The 26218-nt window shown below is 36.2% G+C and overlaps 1 protein-coding gene across 3 annotated transcripts in view; it reads right to left on the bottom strand.

Annotated features, from left to right (window-relative positions):
* Positions 1–19607, bottom strand: part of LYPLAL1 (lysophospholipase like 1) — a 36538-nt gene extending 16931 nt beyond the window's left edge. For 2 of the 3 annotated variants that reach the window (XM_027122216.1, XM_027122215.1), the window contains exons 1-3: positions 19510–19606; positions 14946–15045; positions 606–775 (exon numbers count right to left, since the gene is read on the bottom strand). In XM_027122216.1, the coding sequence (XP_026978017.1) occupies positions 606–775; positions 14946–15045; positions 19510–19603 (364 nt within the window). In that variant the 5' untranslated portion in view covers positions 19604–19606. Of the gene's footprint in view, positions 1–605; positions 776–14945; positions 15046–19509 lie in introns of all 3 variants that reach the window. The other variant, XM_027122214.1, reaches the window with a different exon arrangement.
* Positions 19608–26218: the final 6611 nt, after the last annotated feature.

Below are 26218 nucleotides of genomic sequence, written 5' to 3'. Positions count from 1 at the left end.
ATTCTATACAGTTTATCTTTTTTTTGTATGTATTATAAAACGGTTTATGTATTTTATGATTGCAGAAAAGGAAAGGGGTGTAAGTAGAATAAAGCTTATATAAAGGCATGCTATATCCCCTTGGGAAGAGAGATTGCTAAAGTCATGTTTAACAAAAGTTTATGAATACCTTATTCCTACAGTATTAACTCTGAAGAGTTTACTTTTCACGAATTTGCTGTTATATTTTGACTATGTACTCGAATTTATCTTAATTATGGCGATAGTAGTTTAAACATATAAAACTTAAGCTAATTAAAATAAAATGTTTTAAAAACTGGAATGAATAATCTCTTAATTGAAAATTAAAGTAGAAAGAAAATTTTAACTGCCATGGGAGTCTTAAAGTATGTTATTATTAAAAAGAAAATCATTTAAAGTTTCATGAGTTTTTGCTTATAATTCTATTACCCTTAAAATTCTTAATATGTAAAGTTTATCTGAAACTGTGAATAGGTCAAATGATATACAAAGTGCTTCCAAATAATGTTCCAAGTAAAATTCAATGTATAGAATTACACAAAAGTGAAAAAAATATTTAAATTTTCAACATTTAAAGATCTTACCTACTAATATCCTGTTCTTCTTGATACCACTTTTTACTTCACCATCAATCAAATCTGTAAGCACCTGACACATTACATCAATTGATTCAAGGTGTTCTGGGCAGTCATTAGATATTTGAAATCTGTCAAACCATACATTGGAGAATCCTCCTTTCAAAGGAGTATATGGCCTGTTTAAAACCAAAAAAAGAAAAAGAAAAAATTAAAATAGATGTTTTAATTTCTAAAAAATTAGTGTTTTGAATAATTACAATTTCCTCCAAGTTTTAAAAGTTAAATAATTCACATTAAAAATATTCCCATGCTGATTGCCTTAACTCTCCTATACTTACCTTGGTTCTTGGTTAACATTTATTAATGCCAGTTCATCATCTTAGTTTCTCTCCATCTTTTAAGTTTCATAAATTCTCCAGAAAATCCCCATGAAAAAAGGGTAATTATTTATTGCGTGTGTATGTTATTTTTTCCACTCAATTTAAATGATTATTTAACTATTTACAGCTAAATAAATAATGTCTGGCCATGCAAAAAGTCAATGCCTCAAGAGTAGAAAATATGATTTACCAAAATGCTTTTCAAAAGGTGGTTAGTTTGTAGCACATAAGTATGAAGGCTACGTTAGTAATTTAAAGGTTTCTTGATCACACCCAGGTAGATTATCCTTAGAATAGGAGTCTTCAGTATTTTTGTTTTGTTTTGTTTTGTTAATCAAGAGTTGGAGCTATTTTATTTTTAAATCTTCTCAGGAACCTTGAAATGAGTTTAATGGGATACAAATAATCTTTGGAAGTGCTTATCATACAGATATTCCACACTGTTTGCATCATTTGGATCTCAAATTGGGTGCCTTGTTGGACTTAAAAACATTTTATGTGATAAGATGCCCTGAACTCGGTGTCTTGTTGAACAAGACTGATATTATAAGACGCTTTACATTTAAGTATGAGATGGGGTGGTTACAGTATTAGTGAATCTTGCTCTGGATGCTGTTATTTTAAGTATACATGTGTGTATGCACACGTTTGTGTGTATCCCAAGGTATTCCAAATATTCTGTTTTAATCAATTATAATGGGGTCAAGGGGTCCTGTATCAAGTCTTATGTTGGTAAAGGTAAATGAAGGGAATGAAAACACTCTTAGAGCTTCCTGTAGCAAACACACAGACGTTTATGGGGATATATAAGACACACATGGAGAACAATAGTTTTCCAAAGATGAGGAATAGAAAGTTTAATAAAAGATACAGCTTTTCACTTAGCAAATCTTGCTTTCTCCTCATGTGACCGTGAAAAAGTTTTATGTTATAAGAAGACCACAGAAAACACAAACAGTGACAAAAGTATACATTATAATTTGAAAGAAATCTAAACCAGTGATGACCACAGATGCAGGGTTTCTCCTAGACCAACACCTCTACTACTTTGCTCCATCTCAAATTTAGCTACATATACTCACCCTCCAGAGTCAGTGAAATAAAAGCATAAAATGTACAGCCAGAACAAAAAAATGGAGGGTTGAAAGACACCAGCTGAGATCTGAATGTGCTTCTTTGCATTTTCTTTAGTGAAAAACCAAGTGGAATCCTGGCAAACCCAAGGAGATAGAACTATTCAATTCTCATTCTCTCAACCACTGTAGCAAAAGGACTCTGCAGTCTGTGCAGATCCGACCATCAGAAACATCCAACTGTTAGGACCAAAGGGTGGTGCTGAAGGGAATAGGAGAACTACACAACTGTTGTTCTGTATTGGTCTTAACACTCTAAAATAAACGGATATCCACTTAAGGAGCCTAAAAGTCAACAGAAATATTTTGGAAACTTTCTCAGAGAAAGTGAAAGAAATCTGGAAACAAGGCAGTTGCTCTGACTCAGATTTAACAAGAACTCATCTTCAGAGAACCTTGTATTTACTAAAATATAATCGTGTTATAAACTTTACTTGGTAACATACTTTCTAAAATTTGAATGTATATTACAAATATCTCTGTAAGTCAGTACATAAAACTCTAACATTTTCTCCTAGTTTATGCACATGCATGAAATCTTGCAAATACAGGCTATTTTGTCTGTGTGTGTATTGTTTTGATGTCTTCCAATTAAGTCCTTTTTATTTTTTTGCTCAACTCTCCATTCCTCCTCTCCTCTCCCACCCCATTGTACATCCTGCCCTTCACATTAGGTAAACTATGTTAATGATCTGGAATGTTTTTCTTTGCACATACATTAAAACATGTTTCTTTACATTATAGTTTTTAGAGCATTTGCTTTTCAAAAATGAAATAAGCCTATTTGGTTTTCTTATGTGTGTCATACTTTTCTCCTTTAACAATACCTCATGGAAATCCTTTCATCTGATATAGCTCTTACCTATCCTTTTAAACAGCTATATAATATAATAAAGATGTTCCACAATTTAATCTGCCCTTCACCTACTAATGGGCATTTATTTGGTACCCAGATTTTAGCCACTAAGAACAATTCTGCATCAAACATATTCACGTACATGTTTTTACATACTGGGACTTTTATTCCTATGGAACAGAGTCTGTGAAATAGGACCACTGGATGGAGAGGTATGATTTTTACCTTAATAGATGTTTCAAAGTTGCTTCCACAAAGGCTATAAAAATTCACCTTTCTACAAGAAAGGTCTGAGAACATCCTTTTGCCCAACAGCCCTACCCTAATTACAACAGGTACTAACATACTTTAAAATATTACCATTGAAGGGTATCAACTATGGTTTTAAAATCAACTTTACTGAGGTATAGTTTACATATATAAATGCACACATTTTAAATACAAAGTTCAAAGACCTTTGACAATGTATTTCCATTATGATACAGAACATTTACTTTACTTCAGAAAATTCCATCATGCCCACTTACAAGCAAGTTCCATTCACTTCCCAGGAAACCGCTGACTGATTTCTATCACTATAGATTAGTGCTGCCTTTCCAGAACTCCACATAAAGGAATTACTTATTCATAACGTTGGCTACTTTATTCTATTGGGGTTTTGATTTTTTTTATTAGTTTAGAACCGCATCTGTGTATTATTGCCATAAAGATTTTTCATTTGTATTTCAAGTATTTTTTTCAAATCAATTTCTGTATATTGAGGTAATGTATTTAAAGTATCTATCTTTTTTTAAAAAGCCAAATAAAAGACTTTTACAATTGATATAATCTGTCCTTTTTTTTGTATTAAACTAAATTTCTGGGTCTTCTGATTTATTTAAGGTATTCTCAGTCCATACATTTTTACATATAGAATCCAAGATTTTCTTCTAAGGTTTTTTTTTTTTTAGTGGTACGCGGGCCTCTCACTGTTGTGGCCTCTCCCGTTGCGGAGCACAGGCTCCGGACGCGCAGGCTCAGCGGCCATGGCTCACGGGACCAGCCGCTCCGTGGCATGTGGGATCTTCCGGGACCGGGGCACAAACCTGTGTCCCCTGCATCGGCAGGCGGACTCTCAACCACTGCGCCACCAGGGAAGCCCCCTTCTAAGATTTTTGTTTTCATTCTTACATTTAAGTTTTGAATTTTTCTGGAATTTACTTCATACATGAAGTGACCTAAGGGTTCAAATTCATTTTCTCCCAAATGGATAGCCAGTTGTGCCTGCACTACTACAAAAAACCAAAAACTTTTCTCATAAAGGTGAAATTCTACCTTTGCCATATTATAGTTCTGAATTATCTAGTCTGTGTCAACCTAGGTAAATAAGAGAATTAAACCCTAATACCTAATAACATTTACTGTCTATAATGAATGGGCTTCTCTCCAAAGCATCTAGATTGGTACTAGTTCTGTTCCATCCTAGGCAAAAATCAAGAAAATGACAAGTCATTTTGTGTGTTCTGTGATTCAGGTGGAAAATTCTGGTTGGGAAAGGCTCTATTTTGTTCCACTGATCTGTTTATCTACTCCTGTGTTAGGATCATGTCGACTGTATTTACAGTGGTTTTAGAATATGTTCTGAGGTGGAGTCAGGTGGGCCACCTCTCCCTACCATCATTACCACATGTCTTCCAGACTTGTCCTGCCTATTCTCAGATATCTAATCTTCTTTCTCTCTCTAAGAAATTAATCAAATATTTAGTAAATTCTTAAATAATTCCCCTTAAAAGTCCTTGTGGGATTTCAGGACTTCCCTGGTGGCGCAGTGGTTAAGAATCTGCCTGCCAATGCAGGGGACATGGGTTCGATCCCTGGTCCGGGAAGATCCCACATGCCGTGGAGCAACTAAGCCCGTGTGCTACAACTACTGAGCCTGCACCCTAGAGGCCACGAGCCACAACTACTGAAGCCCGCACACCCAGAGCCCGTGCTCTGCAACAAGAGAAGCCACTGCAATGAAGAGTAGCCCCCGCTCGCCACAATTAGAGAAAGCCTGTGCACAGCAACGAAGACCCAACGCAACCAAAAAAAAAAAAAACAAAAAAAAATGTCTTGTGGGAATTAACATTTTATGACATGAATCTGGGAGGTGGGAAGATTTCTGCAGACTGTGCTCTTCCCAGGATCAGCCACATTCTGGGCCTTACCTAAGGCTTCTCCTGCCTCGTTCCCCAGGCTCTAAGTGGGTACACTGGGTGCAGCAAAGATAAAATCCTGCGCCAGCTCTCTATGGGGACCCCCACAGAGCCTAAATTCTCCCTCATTCCTGTAGGCCTTCTGACTTCAGAAGCTGCTTGGCTCAAGAGAGGTAGATAAATTGGAATCAGAAAGGGAGAGAAGACAGAAAGCATTCTACCCTCCCACCTCCCAGAATCCCTTCTCAGGATTAACTTTCTTAAAGTACTCTGAAAATGAAAGCAGGTGCTTTCCATATAGCATTTATGTCACTGTTAGAGAAAAAGAATTCTCAAACTATTGAAATTGTCACTTAAATCACAGTGATCTTCTGAATGAAAACAATATACGACACTCATACTAAAGCCTGAATTAGACTGGTACTTTTTTGACTTGTTTCTACTTCCCTTTTCATTTTCTTCTGTTTCTCTAAGGGTTTATTTGCCTGTCGAAGCACTTAAATAAGGATGATATCATAGGCTAAAATATGAATCATTCTGGGAACTCAGCCATTAATAGAAAAAAAATGACATTCACTTAACTTTTTGTCTTTGACAGTACCTTACTTAATTAGAGATAGATGCTCCATAGAATATAAGTTTTACTAATATAGTAGCCTTTTGTTCTCTCAGTTCTCTAAGAAAATTAATTCTGTTCAAAGGAGATAATAGGAAAAATGTGATGAGACAAAGAATAATTTTGAACTTTTTTTGTTAATAAAGCCATCAAGAATGCAGAATTCTCCTAAGATGTTAGAAAAACCTTTCAATAAAGCATGAAAGTAAGATTGTCTTTTAAAGCAGGTAAACAAACTGGCACATATATTACACTCATTCACCTTCTTCCTCAAATAAACCACTTTATTAGCTGGTATAAAACAGCTCAGACATTACCACCATAAATAAATATGTTTGGCAAAGAACATCCGTGTGGCTCCTCAATCAATCAATCAAACCATTATCCACTGGCAAAATATTAAGCGGGAACGAATGTCCAAGGTCTAAAAAAATAAAGAGTTGACATTTCAGCTTGACACCAGATTTTGTTCCCTATAAGTCATAAAATCGAAAGGTCATTCATAACCTTTCAGATAACATCATCGGGTTCCAGGCTTCCTCTCTGTGCTCATTTCACTGCTCTTCCCCCAACATTCACTAGGTTCCAGTCACATTTCCCTCATTCTTCTTCAGGACCACCTCACTACTGATCCAGGGACTTAGCACCTGACATTCCCTCTCCTTGTAATGCTCTTTTCCACAGTGATACCCCCAGTGCCAAGAACAAGTATTTGTTGAACGATGAATGCCAATAATCATTTGTGATTTGGGAATCATTTTTGTCAGCAGAATACCTAAAATTATTTTATTTTGCTCTGAATATCTTTTGACTTTAATTCTTGTAATATCCATTCTGTGATTTCCAGAAAAAGGTCAAAATATTCTTTTGTTGGTTTTTTTAAAAAGAACATGTTTCTAAGAAAATAAGCTTTTACATACTAATAGATATTTAAATGTATCATTTAAAATACTTACCAAAGAAGTATACTATTTCTTCAAAATAGCATTTTTTAATGAGGGTTCCTTGCCAGTGGAGTGTACTTATAGTACAGATCCACTGTTCTCAGGAGAGAGATCTCCTAATATCATGCTTCATGACTCCTAAGTGATGGAGTAAAGATGAACCCGTTACTAAACCTAAATCAAGAGTGCCTAACCCTGTTTCAGAATATAAGTTTAGTGAAAAATATAAACATGCACTTCATGTGGAAAAACAGTGGATCTAAAAGTAGAGGCACTACTGACTGAATCTTATTACTTTTAGAATTTTTCAAAACACCGAGAAACTATATCATCATATAAATTACTGATGGCCCGTTAAAAATTACTGTTATTTTTTAAATGGAAATTCTACTAGTAAACCCAAACCAAGAAAACCTCTAATTACAAATACAGCTAAAGTATGTCACAAAATAAAAATCTTTATTGAGCACTTCAATTAAATATAGTCTAAATTAACATAATAAAACAATGAAGCAATATTTTCCATTTAAATCAACACAGCAACTAAATGCTGATTTTTATTTAATATGCCCCTCACTCAGCTGATTAAAAACATCTATTAAATAGGGTTGAGAAAAGGAATACCTTATAGCCAAAGTGGCAATTCACAGTTTAATCAAAACATACTGATATGTTGTAACAGGCCATACCTGGGTAACCATAATAGACTATTGTTCTCTTCTTAAGTTCTTTAAAACATGTATGATGTTTGAAAGCAAAAATTATAACTTTGTTTGACAGAGTTTTCAATGTACATTGACAAAACATATACAACAAACATAAAGGTGGGGAGGATAAAGGAAACTATATGGTTGTAAGGCTTCAACATCTTGTGTAAAGTGGTAAAAAGTAAACAGGTGAAAGGTGTGATATGTATCTTATAATCCCTAGAACAATCAGGAAAAAAAGGAATAAATGAAAATAGAGTATTAATTTTCTTAAATCCAAAAAAGATGGAAAAGGAAAAAAGAGTAACAAAAAGCAATAAATTTAAACATATCAATAGTTACAGTAAATGCAAATGGTCTAAACAAATCACTTAAAAGATAGAAACTGACAGATTCGTTAAAGAAAAAACAAAGCCCAAAAATATGTTATCTATAAGAAACCTACCTTAAATATAATGATATAGGTGTTAAAAGTAAAAAGATGAAAAATATACGCTATATAAACAGTAAAAATAAAAGCTGATATATACTATATTATTATTAAACAAAGTACACTTTGAGGAATTACCAGAGATAAAAACGAACATTAAAATATACAAGTAGCTATTAATGAGGAAGACAATAATCCTACCTGGGAATGTACATAATATAGCTTAAAAACCATGAAGAGAAAACTGACAGGACTAAAGGGAGAAATAGACCAACCTACAATCATAGTTGGAGATGTTAATACCCATTCGTTACTAATAGAATGACTTAGAATTACTAAGAAACTATAAAATTTGACTAATACTATAGCCACCTTAAGCCACTGACATTTATAGAACCCTATACACAAAGGCACAGAATAACAGTCACCAAGAAGACCTTATGCAAGACCATAATACAAGTGCCAAAGAGTATCAGAAGACTGAAACTGTACAGAATATTGGCAGCAGTAGAATGAAATCAGAAGTCAACAGCAATAAGAGATTGAGAATAGCCCCAAATATTTGGAAATTAACAACATATTTCTAAATAACTTACGGGTTAAAGAAGCTTGCAGAACTCTGTTTTCCATATCTGGCCAGAACAATATCTTTCATCCCACATGCTCTTCTTGAGGAAACAGCAATATGTAACTTCTAAGACTATGTCTTAAAAGGCAATACAGCTCCTTTCTGGTTCTCCTTAGGGCATTTGTTCTTGGAACTCAGCCTCCACTCTGCCAGGAAGCCCAAGACACCAGATAATGAGAACTCATGCAGGTGTCACAGTAACAAGACCAAAGGAAGGTCCCAGCTAATATCTAGTATTAAGTGCCAGATATGAGTGAACCTTCAGATGATTCCAGTCCCTAGCAGTTGCCCAGTCATCCCCAGCCTTCAAGTTTTCCCAGCAGAGGCCCCAATTATCATAGAACAGAATCAAGACATTAGTGCCGTGCCCTTTCTGAATTTCTAACCCATAGATGTTTCACCATAATAAAAGTTGTTTGGGGTGGTTTGTTACACAGGAATAATAATGGGAACATAAGAGAGATTAGAAAATATTTCAATATAAATAATACTAAAAATACAAAAGAGAAAACTAGTGGGAATTAGCTAAGGCAGTAATTAGTGAGAAATTTAGAGCTTTAATGTAATAAATAGGAGGAACTAATAAATATAAGAGCAAATATAAATGACATAGAAAACAAATAAGAGAGCAAATTAACAAAGCCAAAGCTGGTTCGATGAAAAGATTAATAAAATTAATAACCCCTTGGCAAGATAAAGCAAGAAAAAAGAGAAAAATATACAAATTATTAATATCAGCAATGGAATAAAAGATATCAACACAAATCCTAAAGGCCTTAAAAGGAAATATCACAAACAACTTTATGCCAATAAATTTTGTAAATTAGATAAAAATTCCATGAGAAACACAAATGATCAAAACTGACAGAAAAAGAAACAGAAAATCTTAATATTCTCATTATGTGAAAGAAATTATCAAAATCTTCACAGAAGAAAACTTCAGGTCCAGATAATTCCGCTAGTGAATTTTATCAAACATTGAAGGAAGAAATAGCACAAACTCAGAAAACAGAGAAGGTAACATTTCCTAACACATTTTAAGAGACAGTATGACCTAGATAACAAAACTTTATAAAGACATTAAAGAAAACTACAGATCAATATCCCTCATGAACACAGACACAAAATTTCTCAACAAAATAACAGCAAATCAAATTCAGCTATATATAAAAAGGATAATACATTATGACCACGCAGGGTTTATAATAGGAATGAATAGTTGGTTTAACATTTGAAAGTCCACCAGTGTAACTCACCATGCTGACAAAATGAAAGATAAAAATCAAGATTATCTCAAAACAATACAGAAAAAGCATCTAACTAGTTCATAAAGAAAACTCTCAGCTAATTAGGCAAAGAAATAAATTTCCTTAATAAAAGGTGCAAAGAAAAAAACCTATTGACTAACATCATACTTAATGGTGAAATACTGGACACTTCCCCTCTAAGATTACACAGGAAGGCATTCCCTGATTCTATTAAACACTTTATCAGAAGTTCAAACAAGCACAATAAGGCAAGACAATAAAATAAAATAAAAGGAAGACTGGGAAGGAGAAAGTAACACTGCCTTTATTCATAGATGATATGATTGTTTATACAAAAATCATAAGGAATCTACTAAATAACTACTAGAAATAAGTGAATTTAGGAAGATAGCAAGATATAAGAACAAGATGCAAATATAAAATGTTTCTATGTACTTGTAACAATCAAATTAGAGATTTAAATTTAAAAAAATTCCATTTACAATAACAAAAAAACATAAAATATTTGTGAATAAATTTGGCAAAAGACCTCTCTACTGAAAACTCTAAACCACTGCAGAGAGAAATGAATAGAGATCTAAATAAACGGTGACACACCATGTGCATGGACTGGAAGACATCAATTTTCTGTAAATAAACCTGCTATGGATTACATGCAATTCTAATCAAAATCCAAACAGGTGTTTTGTAAAATTGGTAAGTGGATTCTAAAATTTACATAGAAATACAAAGAACCTAGGATGAAAAAGTGTTAAAGAGAACTTATACAATTTGATTTCAAAGTTCCCTATAAAGCTATATTAATCAGAACGGTTTTATATTGGCATAAAATTCAAAAAATAGACCAATGAAAGAGAACCGAGTTCAGGTAAGAATCCATTAAAATATGTTCACAGAAACACAAAAGTACTTATAGCAGTGACATACATTGTTTTCAAAAACTGGAAATAATCCAAATGTCTATCAACAGTAGAATGGATAAATAAATGTGTGGTACATTCACATATAATATCTACTCAAAAATTTTTAAATGAACTACTGATAAGCACATAAACACTATGTTGAGTGAAAGAAGCCAGACACAGAAGGTTAAATTATCCCATTTAGTTGAAATTCAAGAACAGGCGAAACTATACTACAGTGATAGAAATCAGAACAATGGTAATCTATGTGTGGTAGGAATTGATTGGAAGGAGGCACAAAAAAACTTTCTGGGGTGGTGGGAACATTCTCTATATTTGAAGTAAACAAGTGCATATATTCATAAAAACTGATTGACCTGTATGCTTAAGATGTTTGCATTTCACTGTAAATTTTACTTTTAAAGAAACGTATTAGGACTTCTGGTCACAGGATTTCATTAAGAGAGTGACAATGCAAACCAGACAGGGACAAGATATTTGAACGCATACATCTAACAACAACAAGCTGTATCTAAAAATATACAGAGCTTTAACAAATCAGTAAGTAAAGGATAGACAACCAAATAAAAACATGGGCAAACAACATGACTGGGCATTTCTTTTGAGGATATCATCTGGAAATTTGAGCACTGTCTCCTCACCTAAATTAAAATAAAGCTTCAAACCCAAATAAGGCTTAAGAATACAACCCGGAAACACAGATCTGGAAAATTTCCTCAAGGATTATCGGTAATTCTTTGGATATCTCTATATCTTGCCCACAAGGATATCATAGACTACTCTAAGTAACTAACATTTATTGAGTGCTTATTTTATGTCAGACTTCGTGCTGAAGAATTTATGTGCATTATACGTCCAATTCTCACAACTCTGAGGTAGATACAATTATCTCTACTTCAGTGCTCAAGAAACTGGGACACCATTAGGGAGGCAATATACCTTTGCTCAAAATCTTATAGCATTAAGTAGAGAAATCAGGATTCAATCACAGGTCTGCCTAATCCAAAAACTGCATTCTTAAATACTGTACCACAATACTTCCATGTATCTTCAATCTCCTACTGAATAATATTATCATCTTGGGCATTTCCCTGACCTACTGGCCTAACAAGTACAGCAAAGAAGACGATGAGTATTACACTACTGGTTCTTTTTTTTCAAATGATTTTTGTTTAGCTTGGTTTTGAACTTCATATAAACCCAGTTTGTTTTTTATTTTATTTATTTATTTAGACATTTTTAAATTTTTTATTTCTATTGTTGGCTGCGTTGGGTCTTTGTTGCTGCACACAGGCTTTCTCTAGTTGCGGCGAGCGGGAGCTACTCTTCATTGCAGTGCATGGGCTTCTCATTGCAGTGGCTTCACTGCGGAGCATGGGCTCCAGGCACGTGGGTTTCAGTAGTTGTGGCATGTGGGCTCAGCAGTTGTGGCTCACAGGCTCTAGAGCGCAGGCTCAGTGGTTGTAGTGCACAGGCTTAGTTGCTCTGCGGGATGTGGGATCTTCCCGGACCAGGGCTTGAACCTGTGTCCCCTGCATTGGCAGGTGGACTTTTAACCAGTACGCAACCAGGGAAGTCCCACACTACTGGTTCTTACTCTATCTTTACTAGATAAAATCTGAAGGGTCCCCAAATCCAAAAAGTTAATCATTGTAAGTGATTTTAGAGATCTAGTCAAATCTGTTAATTTCCGACGTGAAAATTAAGACACAGAACTGACAAATTCTTCATTAATAGTCCTTATAATTTTATTTTAATTAAGAATTAGATGACCTATTTCTAAAAGTCTTCACTTCTCCTCTTTAACTGAAGTACTGGTTTCTCAAAGATTCCACGTTGTATAGTACATACCAGATTTTTCATTCAAACTAATTACAAGGAATAACAAGTGGATTTATTTTTCATTTATTACTATATTTGTCACTTAGATATGTATTACATATGCTTCACTCTTATTAATTTATGATATATTGAAATATAAATGGTATTAAAAATGTCTAACTATAACATAAAAGTGACTTCAAATATATTTCCAAAGCACATACCCGTTAACTAAGCTTAAAATTGATCAACAAATTAGTAGTCTGTTCTTATTTTGACACAACTCTATATTTTTCTTTTCAGTCTTCTTTGAGAGGCTGTTAAATTATAAAGTAGGTATCATTGTAAAGGCAACAATTAATTTTGTGACCAAGAAAAAATATTTAAAAATTTTTGAGTGTACAAGAAAAAAAAATCACACATCTATACCTATTTATCTAACTACCTACCTATCTATCTACTTTTGTTTTTTTTTTTTGGCCGTGCCACGTGGCTTGTGGGATCTTAGTTCCCCAACCAGGGATCGAACCTGGAGCCCTGGCAGTGACAGCACTGATTCCTAACCACTGGAAAGCCAGGGAATTCCCAATCTACTATTTTTTTAACCTAACCACATTACATTAATAACAGGCTAAGTTAAATAATGCAAATTGTTCCATTTGTGGAAAATAATTTGGAAAAGCTAATCCCCTAAACAAAAAGCAATTGACTTTAAGATCTCTGAGCACTTTCTAGGAATTTTTCCTGAAGGAAAATAAGAAATAAGATAAATAGGTATGCATAGTGATAAACTGAGGATAAAAACTAAAATGGTCTACGACACGAAAATGGACAAAAGAATGTAAAATATCATTTTAATAATTTCATATTGATTACATGTTGAAATGATAGTATTTTGGATATAAGGGTTAAATAAAATAAGCTATTAAAATTAATTTTAGCTGTTTCTTCGTCCTTTTTTTTAATTTGGTGCCAAAAATTTAAAATGTATATATGTAGCTTATAGTATATTCCATTGATAGCATGGTCTAAAATGTCTGTTGATCTGTCCAAATAGCTATTGACTATGAAAACATATAATAAAAAGTTACTATGAATTCAGTAAAAAATTTCAATGCTTTTATATTTTATTAAATCACAACAGCACCTACAAATAATGCTTTAGAGCACATGGAGATTTCTGGACTCTCAGAAACATCTGTGGCCTAAGTATAAGGTACACTGGTCTAGAATTCATATCATAATTGGTGATGACATGATATTCATAAGCAAAAAATAGTAATTCCTAGAATCATGCTTCCAATGATCTTCCATTCAATTTTATCAGCCAATTACATTTATATTTAGCCAAAACTGAAACTTATCTTTCCCATTCCCATGGGAAATACCACTGTCTTCCTCCCTCTTAACTTCACTCACCCTAAAAGCCAATAGTAAATAATAAGCTCTTTGGACATTTTCAAAGACCTTCAATTTACAGCACAAAAATAACCCACTGGCCATTAGGTCTTTTATCTTCACTACCAAAATACTAAACTGCTCCAAAATTATATTAAAATAATAACTTTTCTTTGAATCTTAAATCTTACAACAAAATTACCATTTTATTGTTCTACCTTTTTCAATTCTATCAACTCAGGTAAGTAAATTTTTAACAGTAGATATGAAAAGGTCCTTGAAGTTCTGCTTCTATCAATACTTCTCCTTAATACTAAGTTTCAGAAAAATAAATCAAAGCATTTGCATAAGCACACAGTGTGCTAATAAGACCAAATCAAGAACAGATCATTGGAAGTCAGATTGGGTTGCATAGTTCAGCACAATATTTCACTTACACACACAAAAAAACTTGTAAATCCCAGTTTAAAAGACCATGTGGATGTTAATTTAATAATCATAAAAAAGCAGTTTGACTTCAAAACTATACCATGATTGTGCATTTTGTTAAACACGTCTACAGGTTGTATAAATATGGATTAAGTAGTTGATTCCATGTTCCTATTCTGGTTTACTGATTCAAAAAGCTTAAAATTATTTCTAAAACCTTCTACGTGTAGAAAGAATGCCACAAAAGCCTTTTTCCAGAGATTATGAACTCTGGTTTAACTGAATTATTAGAAAGATTATCCTTGTTTGAGTTATTAGTTTCTTTAGGGGGTGAATGAAGGGGAAAAGAGTTTGAAAGATGAGCAATCTGCAGGGCCACAGAAAGCAGAGTCCTGTAAACCATGCCTGGGACAAAGTTTAAGTTAACTTCAGGGAGTGCTTTTCAAAGAATAAATTACCTAGCAAAACTTGGTCTAACAGAGTAATTGCTACAACAAAAAAAAAGTTCTGGAAAAAAGAACCCCAATTTAAAATATTTTAAATACAGAATTAAGCTGTAAAACCATCTAGCTGGTACATTTATATATATTTTATGCCACAGAGTTATACTGAGTAATGAATTAAATTACTGCATACCTGGGAGGAGCTGTTGGATAAATAACTTTTACATGTTGGAATGTGAAATCTTGATTTAAAACTTGCTCGATCCACGTTCTCAATCCTTGTCCAGAATCACCTGATGAATCACAAAATCTAGATTAGGTTAAAAGAGTTTGACAATACAGTGTATTTAAAAGCAGTCTATAACTTTCATGTCACACAGAGGCTGGAACACAGAATAAAAAAATCTTCATAAATAAAAATAACTGTATAGAAACAGATTTATTAATGGGAAATAACTGATCAGCCATCAATAGTTAGAAATAATTTTGATTAGTTTACTCGTGACTTCACTTTAAAGACCTGTTTAACTTTGAGTTTTAAGTTTCCTCATTTGTTTAAAGGATACAATAGGAACAAATAAAGCAATTGATTTTTCTAAAAAAGAAATCCTTTCCATATCTGATTTTAAACACTGTCATTTATTTTTTTTACTCTTAAAAATAGTAAATTCCTAAAGTGCTTATAAAATTTTGTAATTGTAACAACCTAAAACAATTTTCTTGGTTAAAAAACCAAATTTCTTCAAAAGGGGTATTCAGCATACTTTTATTTTTTACCTGAAGAAATGAGAATTTAATTTTGGCAATGTTTAATCTAAAATAATGACTGTACATTCCATGGCTGAAAAACAACCAAGCCTCATGCAAGAATTAATATATGTGTATTTCCATAAAAAAATGGAAGGAATTATAAGTTTACTTTATGTGGTCCTAAAGAGAAAATTTTCAAGTTAACAACTCTAGTTTTTAATCAATCAATTCATTAAGGCAGCAATTAAAAAAGTATCTATTGAATACCTACTAATGTGTCAGACACTGTGCTTACTGCTAGAGAGGCAGTGATGGGAAGGTGATGGGGAGAAAGAATTCCTATATTCATGGAGTGTATAGTTTATTGTGAGAAACAGACATTAGTCAAATAATCATATAAATAAATGTGAAAGACAAATGTAACCACTGCAAAGGTAAGACACTTCGTACCTCAAGGGTTTATTAGATTCAGAATTGACCCAGTTAAGGATTCAGGGATAACTTCACTAGAATATAAACTCCACAAGGCAAGGTTCATTTTGTGTTTCAGCCAGTGAGTTACTTGTTCATCTGATGCCTAGGACAGTGCTGACACAAACTAGGCATCCAGTAGATAGTCGCTGAATGGTCTGAACTGCGATCTACAGGATGGTAAAAACTGAAGTGCACAGGGAAAAGCATCTCAGACAGGATATGGCAAATGCTGAAATGCTGTACAGGAAGCAGTATGGCATTGAAATGAAAAGCAGAAAATGAGAGGAAAAGCAGTGAATGCAGGATGGATCCTAACGTCCCGACAAAGCCTGAGAGCATGGAGAAGCCATGAAGGTTTTTTGGGGGCAGAAAGGGGGCATGCTTCTAAGGATTACTCTGGAAGCTATGTGAAGACAGACCTGAAGGAGGACAAAGATAGATGTGGAAGGATAGTTAGGAGGCTACTGTTCAGAAGACAGATGCTTAGACTACAGTGATAGCAGTGGAGTATACAGAAATAGATACTAGAAATATTTAGGAGATAAAATTAAAAGAAACTGGCAACAGATTAGTTATGAGGGGTCAATTATGAAGGGTTTCTAGGGTGATGGCAAGGTTTTTGGCCAGAGCTATATACACCAAGACAGGAAACACAGGAGGCAGCAGGTCTATACACACTGAGTGTGAGGTACCCTCTTTGTAATGCATTCTAGGTCCTACACGAAGGGTCCTACACGAAGGGTCCTACAACCAGGTGGAGGACAAAATCCAGGTTCTTAGGAGCTGAGAGCGTAGAACAGTGCTTTGCACAGTGGCCATGTAATAGATATTTCTTGAATGCATAGATTAATGCATGAATGACTATTAGGCAGTTGGATAACCAGGTCTAGAGCTCAAAGGAGATCTAAAATGGAGACACATATTTGTGTCACATGAACGGAGATAAAAATAGAATCTGTGGGCTTGTATGGAATTTAGCCTGAGGAGAAAAATGTAGAGGGAGAAGAAAAGAGAACCTAGGACCGAATTTTGAGGAAGCCCAACATTAATGGCCAGGGAGAGGAGAATGAGTGTGCAAAATACATACAAAGAACCAGGAGAGTGTTTCAAGAAGAAAGGTGAATGCTGCTGACAGTTCAAATAAAATGATGACTGAAAAATGTCCATTACATTTAGCAACACAGAGGTTACTGGCGAATTTAGTAAGAGCCAACTCAGTCAATTTGCTGAGACTTACTCTACGGGGAGAAAGCAAGTCATGCATGATTTGGGCCTGTGTGAACCTTATAGCTCAGTGTGGAATACAGACATTAAATTAGGTAATTACAAATACGGTGAATGCCACTGGAAGAAGAACCACAGTGTCCTAATGGAGCGTATAATAGTGAATTTATCTAATCTGAGAAGCTGAGCAAAGCTAATTAAGCTATCATTTGTTTTCATCATCCTGAAAGAAGAAGGTACTTTTTTGGTATTTTAGTAGTTGGAAACACTCAAATTAAGTTGGCTAGATATAACTTCTATTCCTATAGGATGTTCTATGGCTGCCACAGCCTAGAAGAGAACCTCAAGTTTTCAAGATTTTTTAAAAAAACAAAATCTGCCTCTAAACACTTTTTCAACCTTGAAAAGCAAAACTAAATGCTACAAAACAACATGCATCCATTCATTCATAAAGTCTGCTCTTTAAAAAGCCAGCACCTTATTCCAAGAGTATGGTAAAGCTGTTAAAATCGGTTTGCCCACATTTGTATTAACCAGAAGCCAAACATATCCTATAACATAACCACATATATTATTGTCTAATGTAAAATCATATTCCCAATAAGTTGGAGCTCAAAATACACAGGAACTGCATTATACTTGCATAACTGGCAGGATTCTTTGGATACACTCTTCGTTCAAAGCACAGAGGGAAAAAATATATACGTACAACTTTGGCTTTCAGAGACATATGGTTACAAATTTTAAAATGTCAGTAATTTGAAATTGAAAAGAGTGAGGATAGTAACTTTAAGCAAAGCTGTCCAGGGAAAAAAGAAGTCTCAGACTTTTTATGAAATTATTTACTTATTAAAAGGACTATGGTATTGGGGAATTTCCGGGTGCTTATAAACACCCTTGGAGCCCCAAATAATATTAGTATTAGTCTCCGAGTTATAAGCATCGCTGTCATCTTAGACCCCTCATCTTCTAAGTATATTTCATTAGTCAAGTCTTTCCCTTCAAACATCTTTGGTCTTTTTCTTCCCTATTTCCAAAATGATACACCCTAATTCAGAGTTTTTTCAACTTACCTCTCCAGAGCACTGATTCTGGAGTCAGAGATCTGGGTTCAAATCCCAATTCCACCACCACTCACAGTAATAGCCAAGTGACCATGGACAAACTATTCAATCTACCCAGACTCATTTTTAAAATGAGAATATTTCCTACAACTGCCCATTTCCAGGTTTCCACCCTGTACCTTTATAATCCTCTCCACTATCCAATGACTGTCCTCTTTAAGCCTACATAAGTCCCAGTTTAAAGACCACTTCCTCTGGCAAACCTAACAAGCTCTTCATTTTCCAAAAGCCTTAACAATGCCTATCCAAAGTTTTTTTCCTTACAATTCACTTGGCAGTAAATCATGCACCATCTTGTGATCTCTTGTGATCTCCACTGCTGAGTCAAACTAAATGAATTGTTTTTAAATTTAGGTAGGCCCCCTGAGGACACAGGCTGCATTTCATTTCTTTAAAAAACACTTCCCAAGAACTTACCCTGGGCCGCACTAGGGATGCAAAGATTCAAACAAGCGTCCTTACTGTTGAGGAAGAAGTGAAGTGGGGAAGACAGAAGTAACTACAGGTAAGTGTAAGAAACGCTATACAGAATTAAACACATCACTAAAGGCAGGCGGTGGAAGGAGAATACCACCCCTGGGATTCAGAGTTGACTCTGTGCTTTATCTTGGGGTCTGAAAGACAAGGGGGGGTGGGAAAGGAGAAGGAAGGGGGAGCAGGAAAGAGTGAAGGGGGAAAGGCACTCCAGCCCTGGCATGGTCCCTCACAGAAAGGAGATAAATAATCCACTGCGGTTGAAAATTCCAATCACTAGTAGCTGACTCTGAAAAGTACTAGATAATGTTATTTGTCTCTAGCAAAAGACTTACCTTTCTAACTTGCTCTGTTTAAATTTGGGGGAGAGACATGGGGCAGGGGAATGTGTGGCAATGGTTGCAATGGAGAGAATGTAAACAGAGGGCCTCTGGCCGAATGACGGGACACAAAGGCCAGAACAGCGGGCCAGTGACTGCAAGACAGGCAAAAGGAAGACAAGGGTGGGGTGGGGGGTAAGGACGGCCGGGGACAGGTTACCAGACCCGTGTGTCCACAGCCGCGGGGCTACCGAGGGGAGAGTCACCCTCTCCGAGTCCACCGCGCCCTACTGGGGCCAGCGCTTCCCCCACTAGGGCAACACTGGGGGAACCGAGTGGGGGGGGGGCGTTTCCCATGCTGCAGTAACCGGGACGGAAAACTGTAGTCCACCTGAGCCATGCAGGAAGATCAGAGAGGCGCTGTGCCTCCCAGCCGGCGACACCACGCAGCGTTGTAGGTGAACTGAACCCGACGCAGCCGCCATGACTGCCGCCACGACTAGATTCACGAGCCCCGCCCTTACGCTGTTCCGCGGGCCCGCGCACGTAGGCCGGCAGGGAGCGCGCCTCGAGACGCGCATGCGCACTCGGGCTGCGCAGTCCCGCCTCCGGGTCAAGTCTGAGGCAGTTTAGGCTGTACTGAGGCTTTGGTTTTGTCAAGACTGGTATCACACAGGTGACCCCTTCGGTAAGGCACGGATATACTTCTTTGCTGTAGGATTTTCAACTGCAGTTCGAAAACTCTGGATTGCTTTTGATTTGGAGAAATATTGGTGTTAGGATGTTTAAAATTTAACATATAATAACCGTATTTTACCTTCTCCTGTGAGACTTACACAGGATGTTTGTAGCATTTTATATACAGGATAAGACAACCGTGTAATAATAACTCGTCGTGTAGTTTATAAAAATAGTTTGCTTAGGATAATCTGATTGAAAGAAGTACCATTTCATACCTATTAGGGGGCCATTTTTTTTTTTTTTTTTGCGGTACGCGGGCCTCTCACTGTTGTGGCCTCTCCCATTGCGGAGTACAGGCTCCGGACGCGCAGGCTCAGCGGCCATGGCTCACGGGCCTAGCCGCTCTGCGGCATGTGGACCTTCCCGGTCCGGGGCACAAACCCGTGTCCCCTGCATCGGCAGGCGGACTCTCAACCGCTGCACCACGGAAGCCCTAGGCGCCATTTTTTAAAAAATTTAATTTAATTTATTTTTTATACCACAGGGTCTTTCTTATTAGTTATCTGTTTTATACATATTAGTGGTTTTATGTCAATCCCAATCTCCCAATTCATTCCCCCTGCCCCACTTTCCCCCCTTGGTGTCCATAGTTTGTTCTCTACCTCTGTGTCTCTATTTCTGAAGGTGGCCATTATTGAAAAAACAAAATAAGTGTTTGTGGAGAAGTTGGAAAACTTGTAGATTGCTGAGGGGAATGTAAAATGGTGCAGCAGCTGTGGAAAAGTTTGGCGGTTCCTTAAAAAGTTAAACAGAATTACCATATGATTTAGCAATGCTCCTTCTAGGTATACATACAAAAGAAATGGAAGCACAGCCTCAGATACTTGCACACCAGTGTTGATAGCATTATTCACAATAGCTAAAAGGTGGAAACAACCAAAGTGTCCATGGATGGGTGGATGGAAATACAATGGAATATTATTCAGCCTTAAAAAGGAATGAAATTCTGATACATGCTACAACACAGATGAACCTTGAAAATAAACTGGACATAAAAGACAAATATTTTATGATCCCACCTGTACGAGGTCTCTAGAATAGACAGATTCTTAAAGACAGAGTCGAGTAGAATAGTGGTTACCAAGGGCTTTAAGCCAGGGCGGGGGGCTGGGGGGAGATGATGGGAAGTTGTTGTTTAATGACTACAGAGTTTCTGTTTGGGATGATGAAAAATTTCTGGAAATGGTGATGGTTATACAACATTGTGAATGTGCTTAATGCCACTGAAACTATACACTTAAAAATTGTTAAAATGGTAAATTTTTTGTTATGTATATTTTATCACAATTTTTGAAGTACCAAAAAAAAAAAAAAGGAATTGCTTTCTATATCAAAGCCTAATCATAGGCATCTTTTAATACTGAGGGCTTCAGTCCCAGCAGGTGGCTCACTCCTCATGTAAAATTCAGCAAACAACCCAGTGGAACTTTAAGAGCCATTAAACACCAGCCTTCCATTCATTGTAGTCTGCTCCATATTTAAGCAATTGCAACATATCTTTTATTTGTTCAAGGTAATTATGCTACTCCCAGGTGACTAAACTGCTTATCTTCAGATGCCAAGATAAGCTCTATGCTATCAGTGTTATACCAATGCTGTCCCTGGGAATGGCCCTACATGCCATTAGTTAACCAGATCAAAAAGGAACTCTTGTTTTCTTTCACAAGCCTCTAAATCTTCAGCAGAGAGTACTGAGAATGAAGTCATTAATGAGAACAGGCTGGGATGGGCAGAACTCTGACAGCCAATTCTCAAAAATTGCTTCTAGATGAGGATTGACATATATATGCTACCATGTGTAAAATAGATAGCTAGTGGGAACATGCTGTAAAGCACAGGAAGCTCAGCTTGGTGCTCTGTGATGACCTAGATGGGTGGGATGGGGGGGGTGGGCTGGGAGGGAGGTCCAAGAGGGAGGGGATATATGTATACATACAGCTGATTCACTTCATTGTACAGCAGAAACTAACACACCATTGTAAAGCAGCTATACTCCAAGTTTAAAAAAAAAAATTACTTCTGTCTCTAGATTGGCCTTCCCCACTTGAATTCTCGATAACTTTCAAGAGCCAGGTGAGAAGAGGGCAGGGCTGTATGAGGAGTGACCACTGGAGATATGCCAGGTAAGGCTTTGATTTCTACTCTTAGAACTCCATTTACTGCCGGAAAAACTTTTTGTGCACTACTCCATGCTTTTGAAATGGCAAAAAAATCAGAAACATAATTATTATGATTATTATTGCTAATAATAGTAAAATAGTAATAGTAAAAAAGAGTAAAACATTGGGACTTAACTAGGTATCATAAGTACATTCCCATAAAACTGAGACAGGCTGGAATCTGGGACCCTTTGCTGCAGTACTTACACCTGGACAGACGTCTGCTACAAAATACAAAGAAACTATAAGGGACTAAAAATAACTGCTTGCATGCCAGTTGGGTCAAATAATGAACAACAAGATACAAAAAGACCAAAAACCCAACTGCCACTTCTGAAGAGCCAGGAGCAAAATCAGGGGACTGCACATGCCCCCTGCACACAGCCACCAAAGGGGTAGGCAGACCATCTAAGGCACCCCTCCGGCCTGACCCTTGGACACATCCCTTCCCTCACCCCATATAAGGAACTAGCTCCCCCACCCCGCCACCTCCAGGGAGGAAGCAAGGGGACCTGTTGCTTGTTCTTGCTGCCCGCGGCTGCAGCAGGGGCCCCAGTAAAGCCTTGCCTGAATTTCTTGTCTGGTTTCTTATCAATTCCTATTGATTAAGGAGGCCAAGAACCCTGGTCGGTAAGAAAACTGTGCACTGTTACTATCTGTTTTTGCCAGTGAGGCTCAGAGGGGTAAAGAACTTGGCTCAAGCTCATACTGCCAGTCATTTGTAGAGCCTTGATTTGTATATTGGTTCTATCTGACGCCAAAGTCCAGTCACACACATTTACACAGTAGCTCACAAAAATTAGGGTATGTACCAACTCTTCTATTTTAGGAAAAAAAATGCTTCTGGGATTTAGATTGTAGCCCTTTAGAGTCTCTATCGATTAGGAGTTCTGTGTTTCTTCAGATTATCCCCAAGTCTCCTGGTTTTCATTCCTGGTTTGCTCCTCCACCTTGAAAGTTTGCCTTGAATGAGCATCACTTTGAGCAAGTAGATAAGCAGTACCTGAATGCTGGGATTCTGAGTTTCACCTAGAACTTGAGCCTTCCCACATTTAGGATTGTTCTTGGAATAAGCCAGATTCTTATAAACCTAATCAAAATACTCTTTTATTTCCAGTGATTTCAATGCTTAGCTATTGTTGCTATTCCTTTCATCTTTATTCATAGAACAAACAGAAGGTTTTAGATTACTGTATTTAGAAATGCCATCTGGTAGGAAACTGTTGAACAAAAATGTTTTGTTCCTTTCATGTAACTTGTTTTGTAACTTTCATGATCCTTTCATGCATTACTTTGCAATGTAATTAAGTCCCAGGATGGTTGTTTGCTTCTTTTCTGGGGGATCTTTTGCTGTTTTGAACTTGGGGGAAGAGTTATCCCTGGAAGATTTTTCTTCATACATTCTTTTACTCTTTGTGTATCTCTTAATTTTTTTGTTTTTTACTCATTTCCTTTCAGCCAATCTATATGCCCATTATTGATGCACTCCCTTTTTGGTAACCTCAGTGTTTATCCTCAGAAAAACAAGTAAATAAAATAAAAGCGAAAAACAAACAAACAAAAACCAAAACCCTCCCTTTTTGCAGTCTTTCAGTATCTGTTGGGATCTAAAGATAAATGGTAAGGTGAGAGTTTAGTTTGCTGTGACACTGTGTTTAGAAATCCTTTAGGACACACTTACTGGCTTCAGAAAGATGATTGTAAGATAAGCCATTTAGAGTAGTATATTTAGTACTTTCAAATGATCACAGTTAATTGGAATCACTTTAGTCATCAGACAATACACAGTTTATGCATTTGTTGTTTTCCTCATTCTTGAGCATCAAATCTTACCCTCTTTGCGTTGGTTGGTTTTTATCTGTTGCATTATTCAGAGAGAGAAACACATATACATTAACAGTACGTACAAATTGGACAAAATATCTCAGTGTTAGGTAATACTTAAAATTTTATAAACTAACAAAGTAAGTTCCTTTATACTTTTCCCTTATCCATTTATGAAAGTAAAACTAGAAAATACTTAAAAGTCCTGAATTCTTATTAAACAATAAGAATGAACTTTTTGGAAATGAATGGCTATATGAGATTATAAACTTTAGTATAGCCATTTCCTCAGTTCTAGGGACCTTAAGTTTTTTCAGTTCAGTCCTTCTAAATGCAGGTGTGGGGAATCCTCCTTTTTTCACCCACTACTCCTACTAGATATGCATGGCAGACATGGGGCCATTTCACAGCAGATGGGTCACCTGGGGTATTGTGAGCTAGGCTGAGGCAGCATGGGGGGATGACACATGAGTTACTCAGATACAGACTAAATACAGTCTTGGAGCATGGGCACTTGTCACTCCTGATGGACTATTCACAGTCAGAGTGATTCACACCAAAGCAATGTACAGGACTTGGTTGAGGATGGTGGAAGTTTCTGCCTCAGACGTAGGCTGGGTGGTCAGTGTATGTGACTGGAAACTGCAACAATGTTGTTTGCGTTGCGACATGACTCTTCTTTAGGAAAGGGATCACCTCCCTTTTGAGCACTTCCCATGACTGGTTCTCATATTCCTAAGCTCTTGATACTTTCTGGAAATGCTTCCTAGTTACCTTCCTCTACGTCCTCACATCCCTCATGGGAATCCCTCCATTGATCTTCGGGATGTCTGTGTACCCTAGCATCCATTCTTTGCCTTCTCTAACAGATCCTGATGGCTCTTCAAATTCAGAGCAAGAGGTATTAGCAACGCCTAACCAGATCTTGTTCCCTTGAGGGCAGGAAAGTCTCAATCTTCAAACCATCCCATAGGCTGAGGGAAAGATGATGCATTCCATACACATGTTTTAAAAAAAAAGCAAACCAAAGCAGAAAGAGTAATTTCCCTATTAATACAGTCTGAACATCTATGTCCTGCTACGTTCATTTAAGAGCAGATGAAATATATATGTAATCATAATAGCATAATGGCACAGTAGCATGCAGTGAGCAGAATATTGAAGTAATGTTCCAGCTTCAGGAGTAACAAGCTATGTAACATTAAACAGACCATTAGTCTCTTTGAACCGGTTTATCCAACTGAGAAATCAGGGAGTAGGGCTTGATAAGCTCTCAAGTTCTATGATTCTAAGATCATGAAGGAGTTTAAATTTGTGACACATGCCACTTTTATAAGTATACCTCTGATATTTAATTATACTTGACTCAAAACTCTTAATTGTACTGCACAAACTTTTATTTAGTAGTATCAGAAATATCAGCAAATATATTTCTCCTCCTTTCTTGTGTGGCTGATTTTAGTACCTTTACTCTCTCTTTCTACTCTCTTCCTGATGATTTCTAAAGCCAGGAAAAAAAGAATTAAAAAAGATCTTTTAAGAAGACAATCAGATCATATGAATCAATCTTTACAATTTAGAAAGTAAGTGCAATTTATTCTGAAGTGGACTATTTTCTGCCTATCTATCTGTCTATATTATTGACCAATGGAAAATATTTTATGTAAAGGTATGACAATGGATTTTCTATTGTCATCTCTATTTTATTAAGAAAATACAGAAACTGTAAAATTCTCCTTAATTCATATTCTAAAGGCAAATACCATTCCTTTGTCTAATTATACTTTCAGAGAATTTTTTATAAAATGCTGGCAAAATGTAAGTCTTTAGGAGAAAATTTTCTTTGTATAGGTTAAAAATGGATGCAAGTGAATGTATTCAAAATAACTGAAAGCAGGGTCTTGAAGAGATATTTGCACTCCTATGTTTATAGTGGTATTATTCAAAATAGTCAAGAGATGGAAGCAGCCCAAATGTCCATCAAGAGATGAGTGGATAGAGTAAGGTATATGATACAATGGAATATTATTCAGCCTTAAAAAGGAAGGAAATTCTGTCACATGCTACAGCATGAGGGAAACTTGAGGACATTATGGTGAGTGAAATAAGCCTTTCACAAGAGGACACATACTGTATGATTCCACATATACGAGGTGTCTAGAGTAGTCAAATTCATAGAAACAGAAAGTAGGATGGTGGTTACTAGGGGCTGAGGCAAGAGGGAAAAGAAGAGTTGCTGTTTAATGAGTATAGGATTTCAGATAGAGCTTCAGATTTAAAAAAGAAATGTTTTTATTAAACAGTGTTGAAAATCTACAAACCCACACACAGTTCCCACCTGGTTTGGACAAAATTGTCAGTGTTGTATGGTGGAAG

This window comes from Aethalodelphis obliquidens, unplaced genomic scaffold (assembly GCF_003676395.1).
Source record: "Aethalodelphis obliquidens isolate GAN/ISIS:26980383/991018 unplaced genomic scaffold, ASM367639v1 scaffold24, whole genome shotgun sequence".
Taxonomy (NCBI): Eukaryota; Metazoa; Chordata; class Mammalia; order Artiodactyla; family Delphinidae; genus Aethalodelphis; species Aethalodelphis obliquidens.
This window is presented reverse-complemented; position numbering and strand designations above follow the sequence as displayed.